The sequence below is a fragment of the Natator depressus genome, chromosome 6 (assembly GCF_965152275.1).
Source record: "Natator depressus isolate rNatDep1 chromosome 6, rNatDep2.hap1, whole genome shotgun sequence".
In the NCBI taxonomy this organism is placed as follows: Eukaryota; Metazoa; Chordata; order Testudines; family Cheloniidae; genus Natator; species Natator depressus.
Window position 1 is genome coordinate 100299707 of NC_134239.1, and position 21990 is coordinate 100321696.

The 21990-nt window shown below is 43.9% G+C and overlaps 1 protein-coding gene across 6 annotated transcripts in view; it reads right to left on the reverse strand.

Moving 5' to 3' along the window:
* Positions 1 to 290: 290 nt before the first annotated feature.
* TTC7B (tetratricopeptide repeat domain 7B) overlaps positions 291 to 21990 on the reverse strand; it is a 331494-nt gene continuing 309794 nt past the window's right edge. For 3 of the 6 annotated variants that reach the window (XM_074956116.1, XM_074956115.1, XM_074956114.1), the window contains one exon: positions 10669 to 11712. In XM_074956116.1, the coding sequence (XP_074812217.1) occupies positions 11491 to 11712 (222 nt within the window). In that variant the 3' untranslated portion in view covers positions 10669 to 11490. Of the gene's footprint in view, positions 898 to 10668; positions 11713 to 21990 lie in introns of those variants that run through there. The other 3 variants (XM_074956111.1, XM_074956112.1, XM_074956113.1) reach the window with 2 other exon arrangements.

Here is a 21990-nt window from a genome sequence, read left to right on the forward strand (position 1 = left end):
CGTTTTTATACAGTTGATTGTGTGTGTCCCCACACAAATGGTCTAAGTGCATGTAGTCAGTGGAGTGTGTCCGTTGACTTCCGGCGTGTTGCACTGTGGGTAGCTATCCCACAGTTCCCGCAGTCTCTGCCACCCATTTGAATTCTGGGTAGAAATCCCAATGGCTGATGGGGCTAAAACATTGTCGCGGGTGGTTCTGGGTTCATATCATCAGGCCCTCCCTCCCTCCCTCCCGCCGTGAAAGCAAGGGCAGACAATCGTTTTGTGCCTTTTTTTCTTGAGTTACCTGTGCAGACGCCATACCATGGCAAGCATGGAGCCTGCTCAGCTAACCATCATCGTATGTCTCCTGGGTGGTGGAGGAGGGAAGGACAAGGCCACACAGCACCTTAAAAGTTTAAAACTTATTGAATGCCAGCCTTCTGTTGCTTGGGCAATCCTCTGGGGTGGAGTGGCAGGGTGGCCAGAGGCCCCCCACCACGTTCTTGGGCGTCTGGGTGAGGAGGCTATGGAACTTGGGGAGGAGGGCGGTTGGTTACACAAGGGCTGTAGTGGCAGTCTGTGCTCCTGCTGCCTTTCCTGCAGCTCAACCATACACTGGAGCATATTAGTTTGATCCTCCAGCAGCCTCAGCATTGAATCCTGATTCCTCTCATCACGCTGCCGCCACCTTTCAGCTTCAGCCCTCTCTTCAGGCTGCCACCTCTCCTCCTGGTCATTTTATGCTTTCCTGCACTCTGACATTGTCTGCCTCCACGCATTCGTCTGTGCTCTGTCAGTGTGGGAGGACAGTATGAGCTCAGAGAACATTTTCATCGCGAGTGTGTTTTTTCCGCCTTCTAATCTTCGCTAGCCTCTGGGAAGTAGAAGATCCTGTGATCCTTGGAACACGTGCAGCTGGTGGAAGAAAAAAAGGGACAGTGGTATTTAAAAAGACACATTTTATAGAACAGTGGGTACACTCTTTCAGGGTAAACCTTGCTGTTAAGATTACATATATAGCACATGTGCTTTCGTTCCAAGGTTGCATTTTGCTTCCCCCCAATGCGTGGCTAGCCCCTCCCCATGGCTAACGGCGGGGAACATTTCTGTTCAGCCACAGGCAAACAGCCCAGCAGGAACAGGCACCTCTGAATGTCCCCTTAAGAAAAGCACCCTATTTCAACCAGGTGACCATGAATGATATCACTCTCCTGAGGAAAACAGAGAGAGATAAAGAACGGATGTTGTTTGAACGCCAGCAAACATACACTGCAATGCTTTGTTCTACAATGATTCCCGAGTACGTGCTACTGGCCTGGGGTGGTAAAGTGTCCTACCATGGTGGATGGAATAAGGCTGCCCTCCCCAGAAACCTTTTGCAAAGGCTTTGGGAGTATATCCAGGAGAGCCACGAATGCCAGGGCAAATTAATCATTAAACATGCTTGCTTTTAAACCATGTATAGTATTTTAAAAGGTACACTCACCAGAGGTCCCTTCTCCGCCTGGCGGGTCCGGGAGGCAGCCTTGGGTGGGTTCGGGGGGGACTGCCTCCAGGTCCAGGGTGAGAAACAGTTCCTGGCTGTCGGGAAAACCGGTTTCTCCACTTGCTTGCTGTGAGCTATCTACAACCTCATCATCATCATCATCTTCCTCAAAACCTGCTGCCGTGTTGCCTCCATCTCCATTGAAGGAGTCAAACAACACGGCTGGGGTAGTGGTGGCTGAACCCCCTAAAATGGCATGCAGCTCACCATAGAAGCGGCATGTTTGGGGCTTTGACCCAGAGCGGCCGTTCGCCTCTCTGGTTTTCTGGTAGGCGTGCCTCAGCTCCTTAAATTTCATGCGGCACTGCTTCGCGTCCCTGTTATGGCCTCTGTCCTTCATGCCCTGGGAGATTTTGACAAATGTTTTGGCATTTCGAAAACTGGAACGGAGTTCTGATAGCACGGATTCCTCTTCCCAATACAGCGATCAGATCCCGTACCTCCCGTTCAGTCCATGCTGGAGCTCTTTTGCGATTCTGGGACTCCATCATGGTCACCTCTGCTGATGAGCTCTGCATGGTCACCTGCAGCTTGCCATGCTGGCCAAACAGGAAATTGAAATTCAAAAGTTCGTGGGCCTTTTCCTGTCTACCTGGCCAGTGCATCTGAGTTGAGAGTGCTGTCCAGAGCGGTCACAATGGAGCACTCTGGGATAGCTCCCGGAGGCCAGTACCGTCAAATTGCGTCCACAGTACCCCAAATTCGACCTAGCAAGGCCGATTTCAGCACTAATCCCCTTTGTTGGGGGTGGAGTAAGGAAATTGATTTTAAGAGCCTTTTAAGTTGGAAAAAAGGGCTTTGTCATGTGGACGGGTGCAGGGTTAAATCAATTTAAGGCTGCTAAATTCGACCTCAACTCCTAGTGTAGACCAGGACTTAGAGCTTCTAAATTTTACTCTAAGTTTCAGGTGTAATCTGAAACTGTTTTAAACCAATTCCTTAAATTTACCATAAGCGGCAGTATCACCAATTGGCATCTTACTGAATATGTCCAAAGCTCTCCCAGTCAACTTTGCAACCAAAGTGGTCATCTGTTCGTCCTCAGGAATTGCATGGAGCATACACAGCCTCTCAGAGGGGATGAAATATTCAGCAATGTCCCCGGACTTGCTGTATGGAGGACACAACCGGTCCCACCTGTGGATTTTTGGAAAAGTGGAGTCCCCTGCTGTGGGGTTCTGCTCTTCCACTCCATTACAGCCAGTTCATGCTTTAGGGCTTCTTTTTCCTTATCAGCCTCGAGCTGTCTAAGTTCCATGGCTCTCTGGTGGGCTGTTTTTTGCTCATCGATTTCTGTCTGTTTCAGTTCCAACTGTCTCTGGTGTTCTTTCTCCCTCTCTTCTGCCTAGAACCTGCAGAGCTCCAACTTAGCAACTGTTTCACTATTTTCACTCATCTTGCTGCTTTTCTGCCTCTATTTCCCTTACCCAAAATAAGCAAACAGAAAATAACAAACGAGTAACCATTTTGTCTTTTCTCCAGCCAACACACTTAAAATCACCACCAGTGTCTCAGAGCAATAAGCTGTGCACATTACCCTGCTTGACTATGACACTGTGATGGGTTGGATCCCCCTTCTGGGATGCCACCTGATGTACTGGGATTTCTCTGAGCCGGCCTGCCCCAGGCTTCCTCTCTGTTTTGCTGAATTAGGCTCTCTGGCAGCACACACACAGGTAGGGACGCACCACCTTTGGAATCACACAGAGTCTGCAAACAGCTCTCTATGAGAAGACTCAGCTAGGAAATCGCCTAGCACTCAAGTGCAGCTCCCCTCTGGAAAGTACACCCAAAATAATATTGTCCTGTGCTGTAGAGAAATCTATACAACATAGGCTCATAAATTCACCCCTCCCTCAATGTGGAGGAAGATATGCACAACTTCTTAACCCCCCATCCCCCAGTTAGAAATTGCACAAACTGGGTTTAACAATAAAACAAATTTATTAACTATAAAAGGCGGATGTTAAGTGATTATAAGGGATAGCAAACAGAACAAAGCAGATTACAAAGCAAATAAAACATGCATACTAAGCTTAGGATCTTAAAGAGACTGGTTTCAAGAAATAATTTCTCACCCTAAATGTTATTTTAGTCAAGTTGCAGAATTTCTGTAGCTTAGAATTCTAGTTATTTCTCTTTACAGACTGGACTAGACTCCTGTCTTAGTCTGGACTCAGTCCTTGCCTTTCCCACTGCTCAGTTCCTTTGTCTCTTCAGGTATGGTCAGTAGTCTTTCTTTTGGGCAGGAAGGCAATGGAGAAGAGTCCTGTTTGCCTTACTCCCCAGCCTTAAATAAGATTTACCTAAGGCTGGAATCTTTTGTTTACCACCCCCTGCTTTTAATGGAAAATTACTAGAAGTCCAAGATGGTGTTTAGTACCAGGTGACAGGACCACCTGCCCTAGTAGCATCACAGCTACGGCCCAGGACGCCTCTCTGGAAGGAGAGAGATTAGTATCTTCAAAGTCTTATTGTTCCTCCTAATGGCCCATCAAAGTTGATGGCCTGTTGTCTGGTAGGTGTCTCCCAAATACACACATAGTTGTAGTTGTTACGTAGTCAATATTGATAACTTTAGATACAGAAATGATACATGCATACAGATTGGATAATAACCTTTCTGATGATACCTTACAAGACCCAACTTGCATAAAATATATCTCCATTTTGCCATATCCATATCATAAGCATATTTCCATAAAGATAGGGGGAGTAACGTCACACTCACTACCTCCTGCTCCAAGTGCATTTCCTCAGACCTTGCCTTTTCTACATAGGAATAGCTATGTGTGTATAGTGCTAAAAGAAAGAAAACCAAACCAACAACATTCTACTCACATACTTCTCCCCCAAGGGAGCGGCTGAGAGAACAAACTTCATGACAGCTGCTAGTCATGTTGCTTTAATGCACTATGGGAAGGTGCTCAGGGCAAGAAAGAAACTGAAGCTTGGGGAAAGCACTGTTTTAGCAAAAAGCCAGGGAAGAAGCAGCAGCCTCCCAACAGATCTTTTACCCCAGTGGTTAGGGTACTCACCTGGCATGTGGAAGACAACCCCCCCCTCCACCCCCCCAAAATAATGCAAGTCTCCCTCTCTGCCTGAGGAAGAAGGGATTTAAACAGGAATCTGCCACCTCTCGGAAATGTCTGCTGTGGTGCTCCCCCAGTGTCTCCAGTTGAAGCTGTTTCAGTGTGGTTAAATAAAAATAAGTCATTAGCATGGGGGAGGGCTGGCTCCGGGGGGTCTCCCACATGAATGCTGTAACCACCAGCCTAGAGCTTCATTCGCACACTCTTCTTGGCCCAATGATTCTTGGCCCCACACAGCTGTTTTGTGCAAGCTCACCTGTAGGCACTCACACCGGTAGGTGAGGTCCAAGCATACTCACTGGATTGGGCCCTGCAGCTGAGTTAGGCAGAGGAATGCATATTGTACACTGACTTGCTCTGGGGAGCAGGCTGCCAGATGCCTGGCCTGGAACTGTAGTGCGCATGTGCTGTGGGAATGTTTATGGCAAATATGTAGGTGCTCAGCAAGATTAGGTGGTTCAGTAGCAGATGAGCAGGGGGCTGTGAATGCTAGTGGGACCTGATCCTGGGATTTAGGCACATAAATTCTTTTGTGAATGTAGCCCTCAGATACTACAATTTATACATGTGGGGTAAGCACCTCTATAGACCAGAGTGGCCCTTCGAATGTTATTTGGGACCCATATTTTTAAAGGGTGGTGTTTGAGAAGCCATGGATTCTCAGCCCTGTTGGTCATTCATACTGCTGAAGGGGAAGGGATCAAGTGTAAATGCTGGCTACAAGGGAGGTGGTAGGTCCTGGCATGGGAAAGAGTGAGAGAACCACTGACTGGGCTCTTTAATGGTGTCTTCCCTCACCCTGGTATCTCACCATCAATTATCACTAGCTGCTACTGTGGCTAACAATCGTTCCAGAGACTTTCCAATATGGTGATGGTTTCATATGGAGAATGTGAATTTATGTGGATGCTTAGGTTTTCTACTGCGTGCATCCGATGAAGTGAGCTGTAGCTCATGAAAGCTTATGCTCAAATAAATTTGTTAGTCGCTAAGGTGCCACAAGTACTCCTTTTCTTTTTTATGTGGAGGCTGTATTTGAACAGATGAGTGGGAGTCAAGACTATGTTCAACTTGCTGCTACAGACTTAAGATCTCATGGATCTAGTTTATCCATCTGTAAAATGACATCAATGTTCTGTACTTGGCTTGGAGCAGTCTTGTGAAGTTTAATCTATCCTTGGATGAAGTGTGGTACAGTAATGCCAATTTCAAGTGATTTGACTGAAACGGTCTGCTCTGAATGCATCTTATTTCAAAAAACACAATCAAAATAAACTGTAATCACATTGCAAGCATATTAACCCTTTCCTATCTTAAACAGATTTTTATGTCTACAGTTCCATGAAACAATGCACTTAGAAGGTGATTGTTTCTGGCTTCCCAATCAGTCAGGATTCAATTAGCACTCCCTCACTAGCTGAGGAGCTATGTTCTTTGTTGTTCTCCTGTCTTGTGAACTACATTCAGAAAAAGTACTGACTTCAGTAGCTGTTGAATGACTGTAAAAATGGCATTGTGGGGGTCAGAGTTTGGCTTTTGTATGATATGAATAGAGCTGGGAGCATGAGAATCTTTTGCAGAGAAATTTGTGATTTCAAAATTTTGTTTCATTTAGCTTTGAACAAAACCTCAAAGTTTTGAAATTCATCATGCAATGGAATGTGAGCTGGGGATGCGAGAAACCCTGGGAGCCCCAACTCAGAGGCAGCCAGCCTGGTGGGTTGCCCTAGAGCCAGGGATCCTGAAAGCAAGGTTGTCAAGGAGCTGCATGTCTGGGAGTCAGGATTTCCAGCTAACAGACAGCCTGAAAGCCCTAGAAACCCAGGCAGGTTTCAGAAAAGATTTCCAAGATTTTGACAAATTGGCAAATTTACAAATACAAGTATTTTTTTTTACCCATCTCGCCCTGAAAACTCAAATTGGGTGCAGAGTAAAGTTGGCTATTTTTCTTCTCCGACCTCACCACTAATAAAGATTGTGTAGGGTGAATTATGTATATATGTGGCTCCTAGATGCCACTGACAATACTATATATATAATAATATATATAATACTCTAAGCCTTCAATTAACTGGGGCAGTGCTAACAGAACATAATTTGGATGCAGTGGGGTTTCACAGGTGGTACTGAAGACATAATTTGGCCTACATGACCTTTATTACTGATGGTGATGAGAGAGAAGGTAATAGCCCAGGTTGAGTATGAGGGTTGCTGGTCAGGGAAAAGTGTCATTTTAACTGAAAACTGAGCAAATTTTCATAGGCAATTAGACAAAATAAATCTAGAATTCCAAGATGCCATTTTAACTTTACTTCACCCACCTTGTCAGTTTAATACTGTCACTTTACAGAGTAGAACAGAACCTTCAGAAAAAATGTTTCCAAAATAACATATTTTTGCATAAATGTCTGATATTCAGATTGTATAATATCCAGATGCTGAACAATATGGAAGATACAATTGGGTTGGTTCTGTCTCTCTCTGAATCCTGCTGTCCTCATCCAGGCAAGACACATTTGGGCTGAATTAATTCCTTGTGTAAGTCCTATTACTTCACTAGTTAGCGTGATGTATTTGCCTCATTGACTTAAATGGCAGTGTTGTCTATTGAAGCCCTGCAGGTTCAGTCATTTTATGCACAGTGGCTGTAACTACCACTGGTTTTGCATATGCTTAGTAGCACCAGATGCAATTAGTTTTGAGAAGGACAAAGAAAAGCTCTGGCTGAAAAAGAAAATCTGCAATCGGTTTTTTGTCCTAATTGAATTCTGCTGGACCAGAGTCTGAGGTGAAAGAAATACACATTGTAAAAGGGATGCAATTTTCTTTCCTGGCTGAAGATCAGAAGACTTTTATAGCAGTTTACGAAGAGGTGCTCCACATTTCATGTGGGCCAAGCTACAGAATAAAATAAAAATTCTGTTTTGAATATTTTACAACACTAAGGTCTCAGAGTCCAGGTGCTACTAGAGGCTGGGGTCTCAGTAGGTCACTCAGCCTGTTTCAAAGAGAGCAGACCACGATATCTTTCACTAGGACGTGTTACTTAGACTGGGTGCATATACCTTTTTCTAACAACTACTGAGATATAAGACAGATGGCAAAAGGTGTATAGATCAGCTGACGAGAATACAGCCCAGGCATAAAATACATGTTCTTGGCCTTCCTTATGCAGAATCTTGATTTAATAAAGACTTCATGCAGCTACTAAAACTGGTAACTTTTAAGAAGGTAAATTAAGTGATGTTTAAACAAATTCTGCCATTTAATTAATGTGCTATGGGGGGGGCCTCCTGCTTCAGTCTGAAAACTCCTAAATTTGACCTTGTATAGATACTCCATTTTTAAAAGCATGTAGTTGAGTTTTTTTGTTTTGACCAGGCAATTTGTAGGAGGTAAAGTCTTGTGGAAAAAAAATAATGAAACCGATTCCAAGAAAAGAACATGAAACCCTGTTACACACTCTGCTGTACCTGAAGTTACTCCTGGGACAATTCTGCACCACTGTGCAAGTCATATGCCCTGCAGATTTTTTTTTCTCCACAGAAAATACATTCTGTGGGAGAGGTGCTGCAGTTATACCCTTTGCCCACCAGGGGCTGCTGTGTCACCAGAACAGAGGCAGACGGCTCACCGCTCACTGGCTGTATCAGTCAGCAGCTGATAGGGAGGAAGAGAGGCCACATTCCTCTCACTGCTGGGCCAGGTGAAGAGGCACAGGAGATGGGTGGGGGGACAGAGAGAGTGGAGCACATGGGACTTCTTTGGGGGTGACAGACTGGAGTGGGGGCTGACTGGGAGTGAGGGTGCAGGGACACATAGGGATGTGGTTTGGGGTGCAGAGATACATGGGGACAGGGACAGATGTGCCTGACTGATTGGGAGAGGCTAGGGATCATCCAGGATCTGACTGCGGGAGGCTGCCCAACTCCTTAACAGTCCCTCCCATCCCCCAAAAAACTGTTCCATAATTCACACCTAACACCCCTCCAGGTTCACTCCCAGCAATTAGTGTGCACAGAATGTTTAGGCCCAGAATTCCCCCAGGAGTACTGAAGTGTACAATAGGTGTGACAGGCTATTCTCTAACGGAGCAGAGAAGAGTGACCTAACATTACACTGCTATCATTACCATTGGGGGAGTTTATCAAAAGAGGCTAGAACTTTGAATTAAGTGAAAGGGATCAAGCAACAATTCTGGGATTAAAAGGATCCCCCCATACTTTAGCAGACTTTTTGTGCATGTTTATGCCTTAGAATAAGGCAGGACATTCTCAAGTGAGGTGTGGTGCTCCCTATGGGAGAAGATTAAGCCTGATGTCTCAGAGCTTGATGTAAACTCACTCTGCCTTGTCAGAAGAGCCTTCCTGCAATAGTGAAAGGGTGGAGAGCTGAAGAACCGTGGGTAGGAATGTCTGTGTGAAGGCAGAGCTGATGATGGGTATTTTAAGAAACTGGCAAAACCAAGGTTTACCATGGACAAAAATCACACACAAGTCTTAATTTCTCCATTTCCTTTTTAGTTATTAGGCATGGAGTCATGGCTGTTGGGATCAAGCATGTTTTAGGGGCTGAAAGGAGTCACAGACAGTGTACACTGTGAGCTGTAGCTACTCGGAGGGTTCAGCAGCGGGCAGATGACATGGAGGGATGACTAAAACATTGCCTAGGCCTGCTGTCAAGGAAGAGAAAACAGGACCATGTCTTGTCAAGAGACGAAAGCAAACGGGCGAAGGGGGGCTGGAAGAGGGAAGGAGTAATGTGATGTTTCTGGGCTGACTGGGGCTGGGAGGGTTACACCTGGGTTTATGAATTGGGAGCTACACAGTATAACAGTGCACTTTACAGAGGATGTGTGTTCTAAGGATTAAGCTAACAGGGAAAATTTGAAAGCTGCCTCAATCTTATCGGCCACATGAAATAGAAAGAAAAAGAAATCAGTGCATCACTGAGCATAGGGCTAGCTTGGGTCTCCTACTGTTAGAAAACGCTAGAATGTACATGGAAGAAACAGAAGTGTCAGTAAAGGTCCTCTGTCTGCTCTAGAGAAAGTATTTGCCAGAGTCATCCACTATCTTATGCATATGCTGAACACTTTAAAATCACTTCTTGTGGGTGAGTGACAGACTGAAGGAAGCAATGCTTTGTGCAAGCACCATCGCTCACCTCGCTTCATGAGGAATCTGGAAAATTTCCCAGATTCAACACCTGCCCCATATTAGGATGAAGAGGCGGATGAGTCTGTTAGGGACTGGCTCTTTTCTGTGCAGCAACTATAGATGATTCTTATCCACTTCCTCCCCGAGAAGCTCTGGCAAACACTTCTGTCCACTAACAACCTGGCACAATTGCTGCCACTGCCATGCTAGTAACATGCCACAAGACAATGAGTGTGAGATCTTTGTGAGATAGGTGCAAAGGATGGTGAAAGCTGTGGAGAAACATTTAAGATATTCTTTCCAAATACTGTAGGGGTACAGGTAAAGGAAACTTCAGAATAGGGCTGAGAATGTGTGAATATATGGCAGGGTTATGAAGTCTAAGGTTCTCCAAAAAGAGACAAATCCAAGTACTCATGGCAGATATCAATTTATATACCTTTCTAACATATCAATCAATGCAGCAAAGTATTATTTAATGAATATTTCTGTTAAGGCATGACGACAGTCAGCTATGGTATGGCAGACAGACCAATGAGCTCTCTGATTCCTAACACTTCGTTTTCAAAAGTGTCTTGTATAATTGGGTTGATTTTAAATTTTTTATATTGGTCCAAATTAACTCCATGTGAGCATTTACCATGGGTTGGAGTGAAGATTTTTCTATCCTCTGGGGGAAAAAAAACGGGGGCGGGCAGGATATTTTACAAGACTAGAAGACTAGGCAAAGATATCCGATGTGCCCCTTTTTCTCTTGACCTCACTGCACATAAGTAGTGCTAAAAGTGATCCTCTCAAAGCCAGATGGTCTCCCACAGGCCCAACATCAATGAGCTGCACTCACAAGTTACCATTTCCACTTCCTTTCATTGCACTTTCAAACAGAGGACAGCCACAGGGGCCATTTAAAAATCTTTTTATTATTAACATAATCTTCCAAGTGTGAGTAATGTATAAGGAATGTCGGTAAATATTCCATTTGAAGCTTCTTTTTACATATTTCTATCGATAAATAAACTCTGAATTCACATAAAAAAGTTACACTTAAATAACGAATACTTTCTTTTTTTGTAGCAGGCATACATTGGTAAAATATAAATATTCTTGTACACAGCCTTTGTTCTAAGTAAAGATAACAAGTAGCCACACACACCACAGTTTTTAACAACCAAAACCAAGAACTCTTCAACTGATTTTCTGGCCTGGACTAGCATAGAGATGGAAAACAGAAAATTCACAGTTTGACTTTAGGCCAAGAGGGGTTGAGACGGAGGAGGAGAGAGAACAGTTTTCACGACATGCTTGTTAAAAATAGTCTGCTCTGCCACTGAATTTTAATTCAAATATATTATTCTACATTTGGTGGTGGATTCCATTATAATTTTTACATAACACTCAGATGTCACCTAATGAAATATGGCACATTATCTATAAGAACAATATAATCAGGTTTCATAACTACCATGGGAAAAAAATGTAGGCATCTATGAGAGGTGATTTGTTTTTGGTTAGTCATTTTTTCCTCACTAACATTAAAATATCATATCACTTCAATGCTTTGTCAGGTTCCCCACAATAGTTAACAAATTTTGTGGGGTTTTCTGTTACCTCTGAAACCAAGCTGCGTTATCAAAGAGACCTGTATGTTGTGTTTCCTCACTCTCAAATCCAAAACTTGAAACATGATGAACTCTGTAATCAAGATATTATCTCACAGAATTCGTGGAATGATGGTAAAAGGGACAATTGGGCTGCTGGCTTCAAGCTCTAATGCTGTCAGGAAGCACTCTGTTGCTGCATCGTCATTGCCCTGAGCTTGTAGAACCTCCCCAAGACCGTTCCAAACCTCATGGGCTGTAGAATTCACCTGGACAGCATCTCTGAGAATCTTCTCAGCCAAACTATAGCGTCCTAATTGGTGAAGTATCAGAGCCTGCAATAAAATAAAGAAAATGCAGAAGTGGCTGAGATCACCAACATTAAGTACTGAACACTAGCAGTAGTAACATGAACAAGACTCTTTTAATAGGACTTTTACCAGACTCAAGTTATATCTTGTAGCATTGAAAGAAGTGAAAATGGCTAGATGATTCAAGTGGATTAATGCATTTCACCATCTCTGCTTTATAAACCTGGGTTCAAATTCTACTTTTGATTGTAAGTGAAAATGAGTGTGGTGGAGTGATCTGAATCCTCTGTGCATACTGGTCTATTTTATAAAATCTCGGTAGCATGGTGAAGAATTATTGCTGAGAAGAGGTGCAGGAATGAAATAGGGTGTTCTTAAATTCACATTGAAGAGAACTGGCAGAGCTGTATAAGCTGGCTGTAAACAATTAGTCGCCACACCTTCATGAGCACCAAGTGGGTATAAAAGTAACCGAAGAGCGTAGATATTCTGTGCAATTGTTTAACCATCCATTGTAAATTCCTGGAGTTTGAATTACTCACTCTCTCCCCTGCCAACTACATTAAACTCTATTGTAAGCTATTAACTGTACTATATAATACAACTTTTGAATGCTTGACTGTTGAGAAGAAATTCATGAAGAAGAAAGCAAATAAAATAATTTCAGCAATGGGTTTAATGCAGAAATGCAATAAGAGTTAATTTCTAACAGTCTAATGGCTCTGCAGTTTCATTTTTTGAGTTGTCAAGTTGGTAAGCACTCCCAGGGATGGTGATCAGTGGTTTAACTTACCACGAACAAGGCAGTTGTTCTTGGGATGGTATTCTCCCTCCAAGAGAGAGATTTGAAAATTAGACCATCAAATTAATTCAGAAAAAGTGAGGCAGGAAGGAGTCTATGGATGTTTTCTGCACTAAGCTCATTTAGTGTAGCATTCTCAAATTATAATTTACTGCCACCAAAGTGAATGAATACAAGGTACTTGATTTGCAGATATAAGCTTCTCTTCCCAATTCATTTACAGCAATCATCCTTCTGGAAGCTGTGCATATTCTATCCTAGTTAAAAATGCTAGTACTTTGTACATGAAAAATTGTGTGTGTGTGTGTGTGTGTATTTTCAATATGCCAGATCCCATTTGCCAACTTGTTAAAAAAAAACAACCAAAAAACAACGTACTTTTCAAGACCAAAGGAAGCAACACGGTCTTATAGAGGTAGTAGCCTGATTGATAGGGGTATAGACTAAAACACATTACATCAAATCTGCAATTACTTTCTATGGAAAGAGCACATTATTTGTTTTCTGATTATATGCTACGGCAGTTAAATACTGACAGCAATTGTTTGGTAGCTATGTTTTACTTAAGATGTTAGGGTATTTGATACTTGTGAAAGATACTGCATTGACAACATTGGAGACAGAAGTTAATTGTTTATTCACAGAACAGCTATTATATGGGCAGTAACAAAGGTAAGTCTTCACACCATGCCCACCAAGGCATGTTAGCTCTGGAGAGTACCACCTTACAGAGACAAAGAATAGTTCAATCTCCAGGCCCATTCACTCACTGGCCTCTCTGCTGTGACTGATTTTGGGGTGGTTGTTTTTATGATGATGAATCCTGTTCACTGGAACCCAGTAGACTGAGATTACAGACTCATTTCATATAGGGCATCAGAAAAGATTGCTATAACATTTGGTCGTGATAAACGTAAGCTAAAATGAAACCTGTGATCTACAGATAAAAGGCTTCATATCCCATTGTCAGTCTTCTGACTCATAAACCCATCTAAAAGGGAGACCAAATGCCAGAGTTTACTGCGAATATCCAATTTTTGCAGGGGTACCCCAAACCAATTATACTACACTCGGATTTTTTTTTTTTAACCAGTTTAATAAAAATTGGCTGATCAGTCAATCTCCAGTGTTCCAGGATTTCCTTCTCGCCGCTGAGGTTCCCATCCCAGGACTTACATGCTGGACTCCTCTGCTCTATCACCTTTCTACTGGTCTCTTAATTTAGTTATGTGAAAACTACAGCACAACATAGTCTTGGGGACTTTACAATCTCCAGAATTTGCTAGTGCTGGGTTTTGGAATATTTTGACCATAGTCAGTGTTAGCTGGACTCAGTTCTTCTAAAGCACTGAATCCCCAGATCACTATACCCTAAGCCTGGGAAAGCTCAGAACTGAACCCAATTTGAACATGGGCCTTGCCTAAATGATGGAATACTAATCTGAATACTAAACAGACTGAGGTCTCCCTATATTCTGTTTATCTCAAGGAGCACAACCTCGCTTCTTATCAGATCATTTCTGCCCACTACTCTGCCAATGAAACCAGGCCACAATATTCTGTTTGTCTGCTTCCTTCATAATCATTTTCATGATTTATTTTACACTGCCCCATATGCACAAAATACTGTTTTGAGTTTTCTCTCAAATCCACCAGTCCATGGATGGTACTTAATTATATGTCTGTAAAATGCTTGGCATAATAGGGCCCCAATCCTTTATTGGAGCTCTAGGTACTACTGCAGGACAAATATAATAATTCAAGCCCCTCGCTATGATCCACTATTGTCTCCAGGCCTACTCAAATGTTGATAATTAAGACATCTATTTAGACTGAATGTAATAACAAAACATCCTTAATCTTGCCATGTGCTAGACCTTGTTGAGTAATCACAATCTTATTTCAGAGTGGCAGCCGTGTTAGTCTGTATCCGCAAAAAGAAAAGGAGGACTTGTGGCACCTTAGAGACTAACAAATTTATCTGAGCATAAGCTTTCGTGAGCTACAGCTCACTTCATCGGATTTGTTACCCCACATTTTCCCTCCCCCTTGTTACTCATTACTGTATCATGACTAATACTAGGTTGTAAGATCCTTGGGGCAAGGATCATATCTTCTCTTGGCTTTGGAAGGGGTCTAGCACACCTATTAATATTTTCCAGGGACAGTCTTGTTCTTTCCAGATCTACAGAGAAAGAACTGGATTCAAAGATGTGCACTATGCTTTCTTCTGGGGAGGCCACTTCGTTGGGGAAGGGGGAAGTATATCTGTCTTCTCCCCTACTATGGCCCTACACCATGTAAACACTTCAGGGAGAATCATCTTGGCTCTGGAGCTTCTGGGGGACTCAAGGCTGCTGTGACTTGCCCCCTTGACAAATACTGTGCCTCATTTCCTGAGATGAACAGAGACAGTAAAGTCAATTCCAGCTGTTACAAAAAAAAAACAACCCCATGATATTGACTAATAAGTCAAGAAAGTAAAAAGAAAATAGCTTTTGGGCTTTTTTGTTTGTTTTCTGGCTTTTGAGCTCTTAGCGTTCATGTCTTCAAGTTTTTCTTTGCAACCCCAAGGGCTAGAAGCTTATTTTTAAGCAATGAAAGCTGAAATTATCACAGTCACTTGTCTCCAGAGCTGGGGTTTTAAGAAAAACATTAAACACTGAAAGACTAGCAATGGAATCACTATAATTGGGAACACTTCAAAGAAATACTGTAGCTCTTCTCTTCAGTGATGGAACCTTGGTGCACTGAGACTTATATTTCTCTGAATGGTCTCTGCTCATGAGAGCTGGAGATTTGACCACTGACTGAGTTGTCTTGTTCTATCTGGAACAAGAGCCATTCTCAATGGGAGAGTCATTTTAGCTTCCTCTGTGTCCACTTGGTGCTAAGTGAGCATCTTGGCTTCCCTTGTGGCCTGGAAAACTCTGGGAAAGGAATGGAGAAGAACAGAGACAAAGAACAGATGAAATAATAAACTGAAACTAGGAGGGGAAGAAGAAACCAATGGAGGCACAGGCACCAGAAAATATGAATTGAAGAGCACAGCAGTCAGGACAGAAGCTGTGAATGCCAGTTCTTCTTCGAGTGCTTGTTCATGTCAATTCCAATTAGGTGTTTGTGCACCATGTGCACGGCAGCCAGAAGGTTTTTCCCCAGCAGTATCCGTCGGGTTGGTCCAGGTGCCCCCTGGGGACGCGCCTTTGTCGTGCTGGATATAGGGACTGACCTGACATCCCCACAGTTTCTTCTTACCGCCTGTGACAGTTTTCTGGAATGCTCGTGTCTCTTGCTTCGGCAAGCATCTCTCTTAGCAGTTTGAACTTTCAACTCGTGTATATAGTTAGATCATATAGTAGTTAGTAGTAGTTAGTGTAGTCTTCTATGTGTTTCATTTGGGGGTTCCCCCCCTCCCCTTTCTTCCAGTAACGGGGCATGCTGGGCTTTAAACCCTGCGTGGCACATGGCAAGCTTATGCCCAGGAGCGACTCACACACTTCTTGTCTGAAGTGTTTGGGAGAAAGCCACCAAAAAGAATGCTGCAACATCTGCAGGGGATTCTGTCCAAGGATGCAAAAGGAGAGGGACCAGAGTCTCAAGATCCTCCTGATGGAAGAGGCGCTTCATCCACACTTGGACCTCGGATCAGCAGAGCTGGCATCGAGCACCTCATCTTTGGTGCACAGTGCGCCAGCACCAATGGCACGTGCCCCACTTTAGCTGGTGCCCCCCTTTGTGTCTCTCCCATGAGTCGCCCACCCTCCTGTATTGCTCTGCCACTCATCAAAACTATTTGTGATACCACCGAAACTCTGTGGCAGACCCTGGCCTCTGGCACCAATGGCAAAGAGGAATAGATGAAAGTACTTTGTTCCCTTGAAGGGGTACGAACATCTGTATATCCGTTCCCTGCTGGACTCCTTGGTGGTAGCTGCGGCGAATGAGCGGGAGTGCCAAGGCTACCAGGGCCCCTCCCCCAAAAATTGGGAGGCAAAAAAGCTAGACCTCTTTATGAGGAAAATGTACTCCACTGGGGGGCTCCAGCTCCATATAGCCAACCACCAGGCCATCCTCAGCAGGTATAATTACAACTTCTGCAGAGCGATGGCCAAGTTCACGGAGTTGTTGCCAGAGGACTCCTGGGCAGAGTTTTCCTTCTTGGTAGAAGAGGGCAAGCTCATTGCCCGATCATCGTTGCAGGCAGCCCTTGACATAGCAGATGCGGCCACCTGCACCATTGCCTTGGGGATAGCCATGAGGAGGAGCTCCTGGCTACCCCCTCGATTTGAAGGACACTTACTTTCACATTTCAATCAAGCCATCCCACCGAAGGTAACTCAGGTTTGTGATGAACCATAATCATTATCAGTTCACAGTCCTTCCATTTGGCCTGTCAGCGGCTCCTCAAGTATTTACCAAGTGCATGGCAGTCATAGCTCCTTTCCTGCACAAGAGCCAGGTGCAGGTGTTTCCATACCTCAACGACTGGCTAATCAAGGGCCGCTCCAATGCGCAAGTGAGCTTCATAAGAGCTACTTTTGATGACCTGGCCTTCTACTGAATGTACAGAAGTCAATCCTAGCCTCCACTCAGAGAATAGAGTTCATAGGGTCAATGCTGAACTCTACGCAGGCAAAGGCATACCTCCCAGAGTCACGTTTCCTATCCCTGTGTGACTTAATAAGAAGCCTCATGCAGTTCCCTACTACCACAACAAGGAGTTGCCTAAAACTTCTGCCACGCATGGCTGCTTGTACCTATGTGGTGCAGCACGCCAGATTAAGGCTCCGGCTCTTCAGGCGTGTTAACTTGAGTGTATCAGCCGGTTCGAGACTGTCTAGACAAGGTCGTCACTTCTCCTCATCCGGTCCTCTAGTCCCTCCTATGGTGGCTCAACCCTCAGGAGGTCTGTGCACGTGTCCCCTTTGCCATACCAGAGCCTTCCCTCTCGCTGGTGGTGGACATGTCAGCGTTAGGATGGGGAGCGCACCTTGGAGACCTCAGAACTTAAGGCTTCTGGTCCCAAGCGGAGCACTCACTCCACATCAACATCAGAGAGCTGAGAGCGATCCTTCTCATAGGCTGGGCATTCCAAGTTCACCTGGAGGGCAAAGATATGATGGCCAATACGACAGTGGTGTTTTATATGAACAGACAGGGGGATGTGTGCTCCTCTCCTCTGTGCCAGGAAGCCCTCAGCCTGTGGGACTTTTGCATAGCTCACTCAATACAGCTGGAGGCATCGTACCTTCCCAGAGTACAGAACGAGTTGGCAGACTATCTCAGCAGGTCCTTTCACAGACACGAGTGGTCCCTACACCCGGATGTCGTGAATACCATCTTCCATAAGTAGGGATTTCCCCACATAGACTTATTCACCACACGGCACAACAGGAAGTGCCTGCAATTCTGCTCATTCCTGATTCATAGCCCGGGCTCCTTTGCAGATGTGTTCCTCCTTCCCTAGAAGGGACCCCTTCTGTACGCGTTCCCTCCCATGCCTCTCGTTCACAAGGTGCTCCTCAAGGTTCAAAGGGACGAGGCCTCAGTGATATTGATAGCTCCAGCCTGGCCCCACCAGCACTGGTACACATCCCTCCTAGAAATGTCTATGGACAACCCAATCACATTACTGCTCTTACCGGACCCGATAACTCAGGATCACGGCCATCTCCAGCACCCTAATCTTGAGTTGCTTCACCTCACGGCATGCAAGCTCCAGGGTTAAACCTGATGGAGCTTGCCTGTTCGGGTCCGGTCAGGGAAGTCCTCCTGGGCGGTAGGAAACCCTTCACTAAGGCTACCTACTTGGCCAAATGAAAAAAATTCACAATTTGGTCCTCCCAATTCCTCCGATCTCCAGCATGTTCGTCAATACCTGTAATATTGGACCACCTCCTCCATCTCAAACAGCAAGGGCTTTCCCTGTCGTCAATAAAGGTCCATCTGGCTGCTACCTCGGCCTTCCACGCAGGTATAGAGGGCCAGCTGGTCTTTGCCAAGTTAGTCTTGTCTGTGGTTAGTTGTTTCCTAAATGGTCTCAACATATTATACCCTCAGGTGCGACAGCCAGTCCCAGCCTGGGACCTTACCTCAGTCCTTTTCCAGACTAATGGGGATACCCTTTGAAACGTCGGCTAAATGTTTGTTGCTGTACCTCTCATACAAGGTGGCATTCCTGGTAGTGATAACATCATCAGCCAGGAGGGTGTCTGAGCTCAAGGCCCTAACATCTGAGCCTCCTTACATGGTGTTCTTTAAGGATAAGATCCAGCTCAGGCTGCATCCCGCTTTTCTCCCTAAGGTTATCTCCCAGTTCCACTTGAACCAGGATATCTTCCTTCCAGTTTTCTACTCCAAGCCGCACGGAAGCAGCAGGGAGCAGAAACTGCATTCGTTGGGCGTTAGGCGGATATTAGGTGGACATTAGCCTTCTATATCGAGTGCACCCCACAAGGGCGAAAGCATCATCAGTGACATTCCTGGCCCATGTTCCGACACAGGAGATCTGCAGAGCTCAACATGGCGATCAATATATACTTTTACTTCGCATTACACTATTACACAACAGGCCAGAGATGATACAGCCTTCAGCAGAGCGGTGCTACAATCAGCAAACGTTTGCGCTCCGACCCTGCCTCCAAAACTTGGGCTTGGCAATCACCTAATTGGAATTGACATGAACAAGCACTTGAAGAAGAAAAAAATGGTTACTTACCTTCTCATAACTGTTGTTCTTCGAGATGTGTTGTTCATGTCCATTTCAATACCCACCCTCCCAACCATCTGTCGGAGCAGCTGGCAAGAAGGAATTGACGGGGTGGCGGGTCAGCAGAGGCCAAAATCCAGCGCCATGAAGGCGCCACCTTACGGGGTGCCTGGACTGACCTGACCTGATGGATACTGCTAGGGGAAAAACCTTCCAGCTGCCGTGCATGTGGCGCGCGCATACCTAATTGGAATGGACATGAACAACATATCTCGAACAACAGTTACGAGAAGGTAAGTAACCGTTTTTTCCTGCGGCAGAATAATATGTTCCGGTAATCTGTGTGTGTGTGTGTGTGTGTGAGGACGGCTTCAGAGAGAAGGTGATATTGGCCACAGCTATGAACTGCCTCTTAAGTGTGCTGTGAAAGGACCTTACCCACTTGGAGGAATGGAAATAACTAGCCAAAAAAAAAAAAAAAAAAGTGAACAGCAGGGAAGGGCTGGGAAACTCATTCTGCCAAACAAAAAAATGTGGGCTTAAGATCTGGAAAAGAACTCAGAACTACTGAGCTTCAAATTCCATTTGGTATGTCATGAGCTCTGGATTGTTGTATTTTTATTTCTTTGATAGTCCTAGAAGCATGACAAGAATTACTCTAATGAACATCTGTGTTTCTATTGCACAGGTTTCATTTACTCAGAAGTATCTCACTCAAAAAAAGAAAAGGAGTACTAGTGACACCTTAGAGACTAACCAATTTATTTGAGCATAAGCTTTTCGTGAGCTTCAGCTCACTTCATCAGATGCATCCGATGAAGTGAGCTGTAGCTCAAGAAAAGCTTATGCTCAAATAAATTGGTTAGTCTCTAAGGTGTCACTAGTACTCCTTTTCTTTTTGTGAATACAGACTAACACGGCTGCTACTCTGAAACCTGTCACTCAAAAAATAAATTTTCTTTGCAGAACAATAGCATACTGAAAAAACTATTTTATGAAACTCAGAAGTGGAATGTGTGTGCTCTTAAGGTTAGAGCAATGGAGTGGGAGTCAGGAGATCTGGGTCCCATTACCAGTGCTGACACAGATTCACTGTGTGACCATTGGCAAGTCTCACACAATGTTTTCACATCAGGAAAACTGGGATAATACCTGCCAAATTCACAGGTATGTTGTGAAGTTAAATAAATTGCCACCAGTAAAGAGCATTTACACCACCAGATGGAAGGGGATATAGAAATTCAAAGTAGTAGTATTAAAATTAACAGAAGTTTCATGAAACCCAAACCACCACTATGTTCACCAATTCTCTAATGTTCTTTTTGTCGTTTTCCTTGCAAATTACCATCTAAAAAAGACTTAAGTATCTATACTTGTGTGCAGCAACACAGTACAAAAAACTTCACTCAAAACCATGAAAACTAAGAATGATCTGACTATATAGTTACAAAACATCACTTAATATGCAAAACCTGCACAGCAAACCCATATGCACAGCAATTGTAACTATTCTGTGAAACTCAGAAGTGGAATGTGGTTCTTTTACCATTAAAAGTGTACTGCTTTTTCAATCTATTTTGCATATCTTATTTACATGGCTGTTATTTTCAAATAAATCTATAAACTTGAAGGTTTAGCACAAACTTTTCAGTACTGTATTATAATCATAAAACAGAAATCCTGGTTGCACATATCTAGAAACATAAGATTTTCTATGACGTACGAAAAATGTAACATGAAACACCCCCTCCCAGAATCTGAGATTTTCCCATGTGTTGGGACAGAAACATGCATGTTTTAAAATCACATGATGGTTATCGTAAGGATTTTGCTTTTGTTCCATGTGTTTTACTTCAAGCACGAGAACTGAGGTTTAAAATAAAATTAGTAAGGTATTTCCACATATTCCCTCTCACCCATGTACTTTGTATTTCCCTTTTAGCAGATGTATTTGTAATGAAATATGTTGGCCTGTCTCTTTAAAGGAAATATGCAATTCTACAGGAAATAATTTATTAGTTCTTTCCTTTGGAAACAAGTGCACACGGAACATTTAATCTGTTTGTTGTTATTATAATCAGATGTGTTGTACAAATGAGATTAAAAACTCAGATTCACATCAGTGGAAATTAAGGATTCAGTAAAAACAACCTGTAATCAAACAAGAAACTGGACTTGGGATTATTCTGTAGTGTTATTTTCTATACAACACGATGGCTCTCAAAATGTCCATCTCTTACTCACCCATCTATAATACAATCCAAATTAGTAAATTTTTTGTCTTGAAAAATTAAGTTAAATTTATTAAATTGGTCTGATTCCTTTTGGATCATTCGAGGCAGCAGTTCTCAAATTATGAGGTGGGCCTCCCAGGGGAGATGCAAGTGGTCTGCCTTTTTTTCTTTTAAAAGAGCTCTGGCTGTCAGCCCTGGGTGGCTGGGGGCCGTGCATATCCAGGAGGCAGGGATGGCAGCAGCAGTGCAGAAATAAGGGTGGCAATGGGGCACTAAGTCCGCTGTGAAAAGTGATACATCACATTGCCACCCTTACTTCTGTGCTGCTGCTGGCTTGGCACTGCCTTTAGAGCTGGGTGGTGATATATGTATTTGTGTGTGTGTGGGGGTGGGTGGCATAAACAACTTCAGACCCAAAGAAGGGAGCCCAATCCAATAACTTTGAGCGCCACTCATTTAAGGTATATTTGCTTAGTAATGTAATTATGTTGCATTCAAATATATTTAAATTCATAGAATCATAGGACTGGAGGGGACCTTGAGAGGTCATCTAG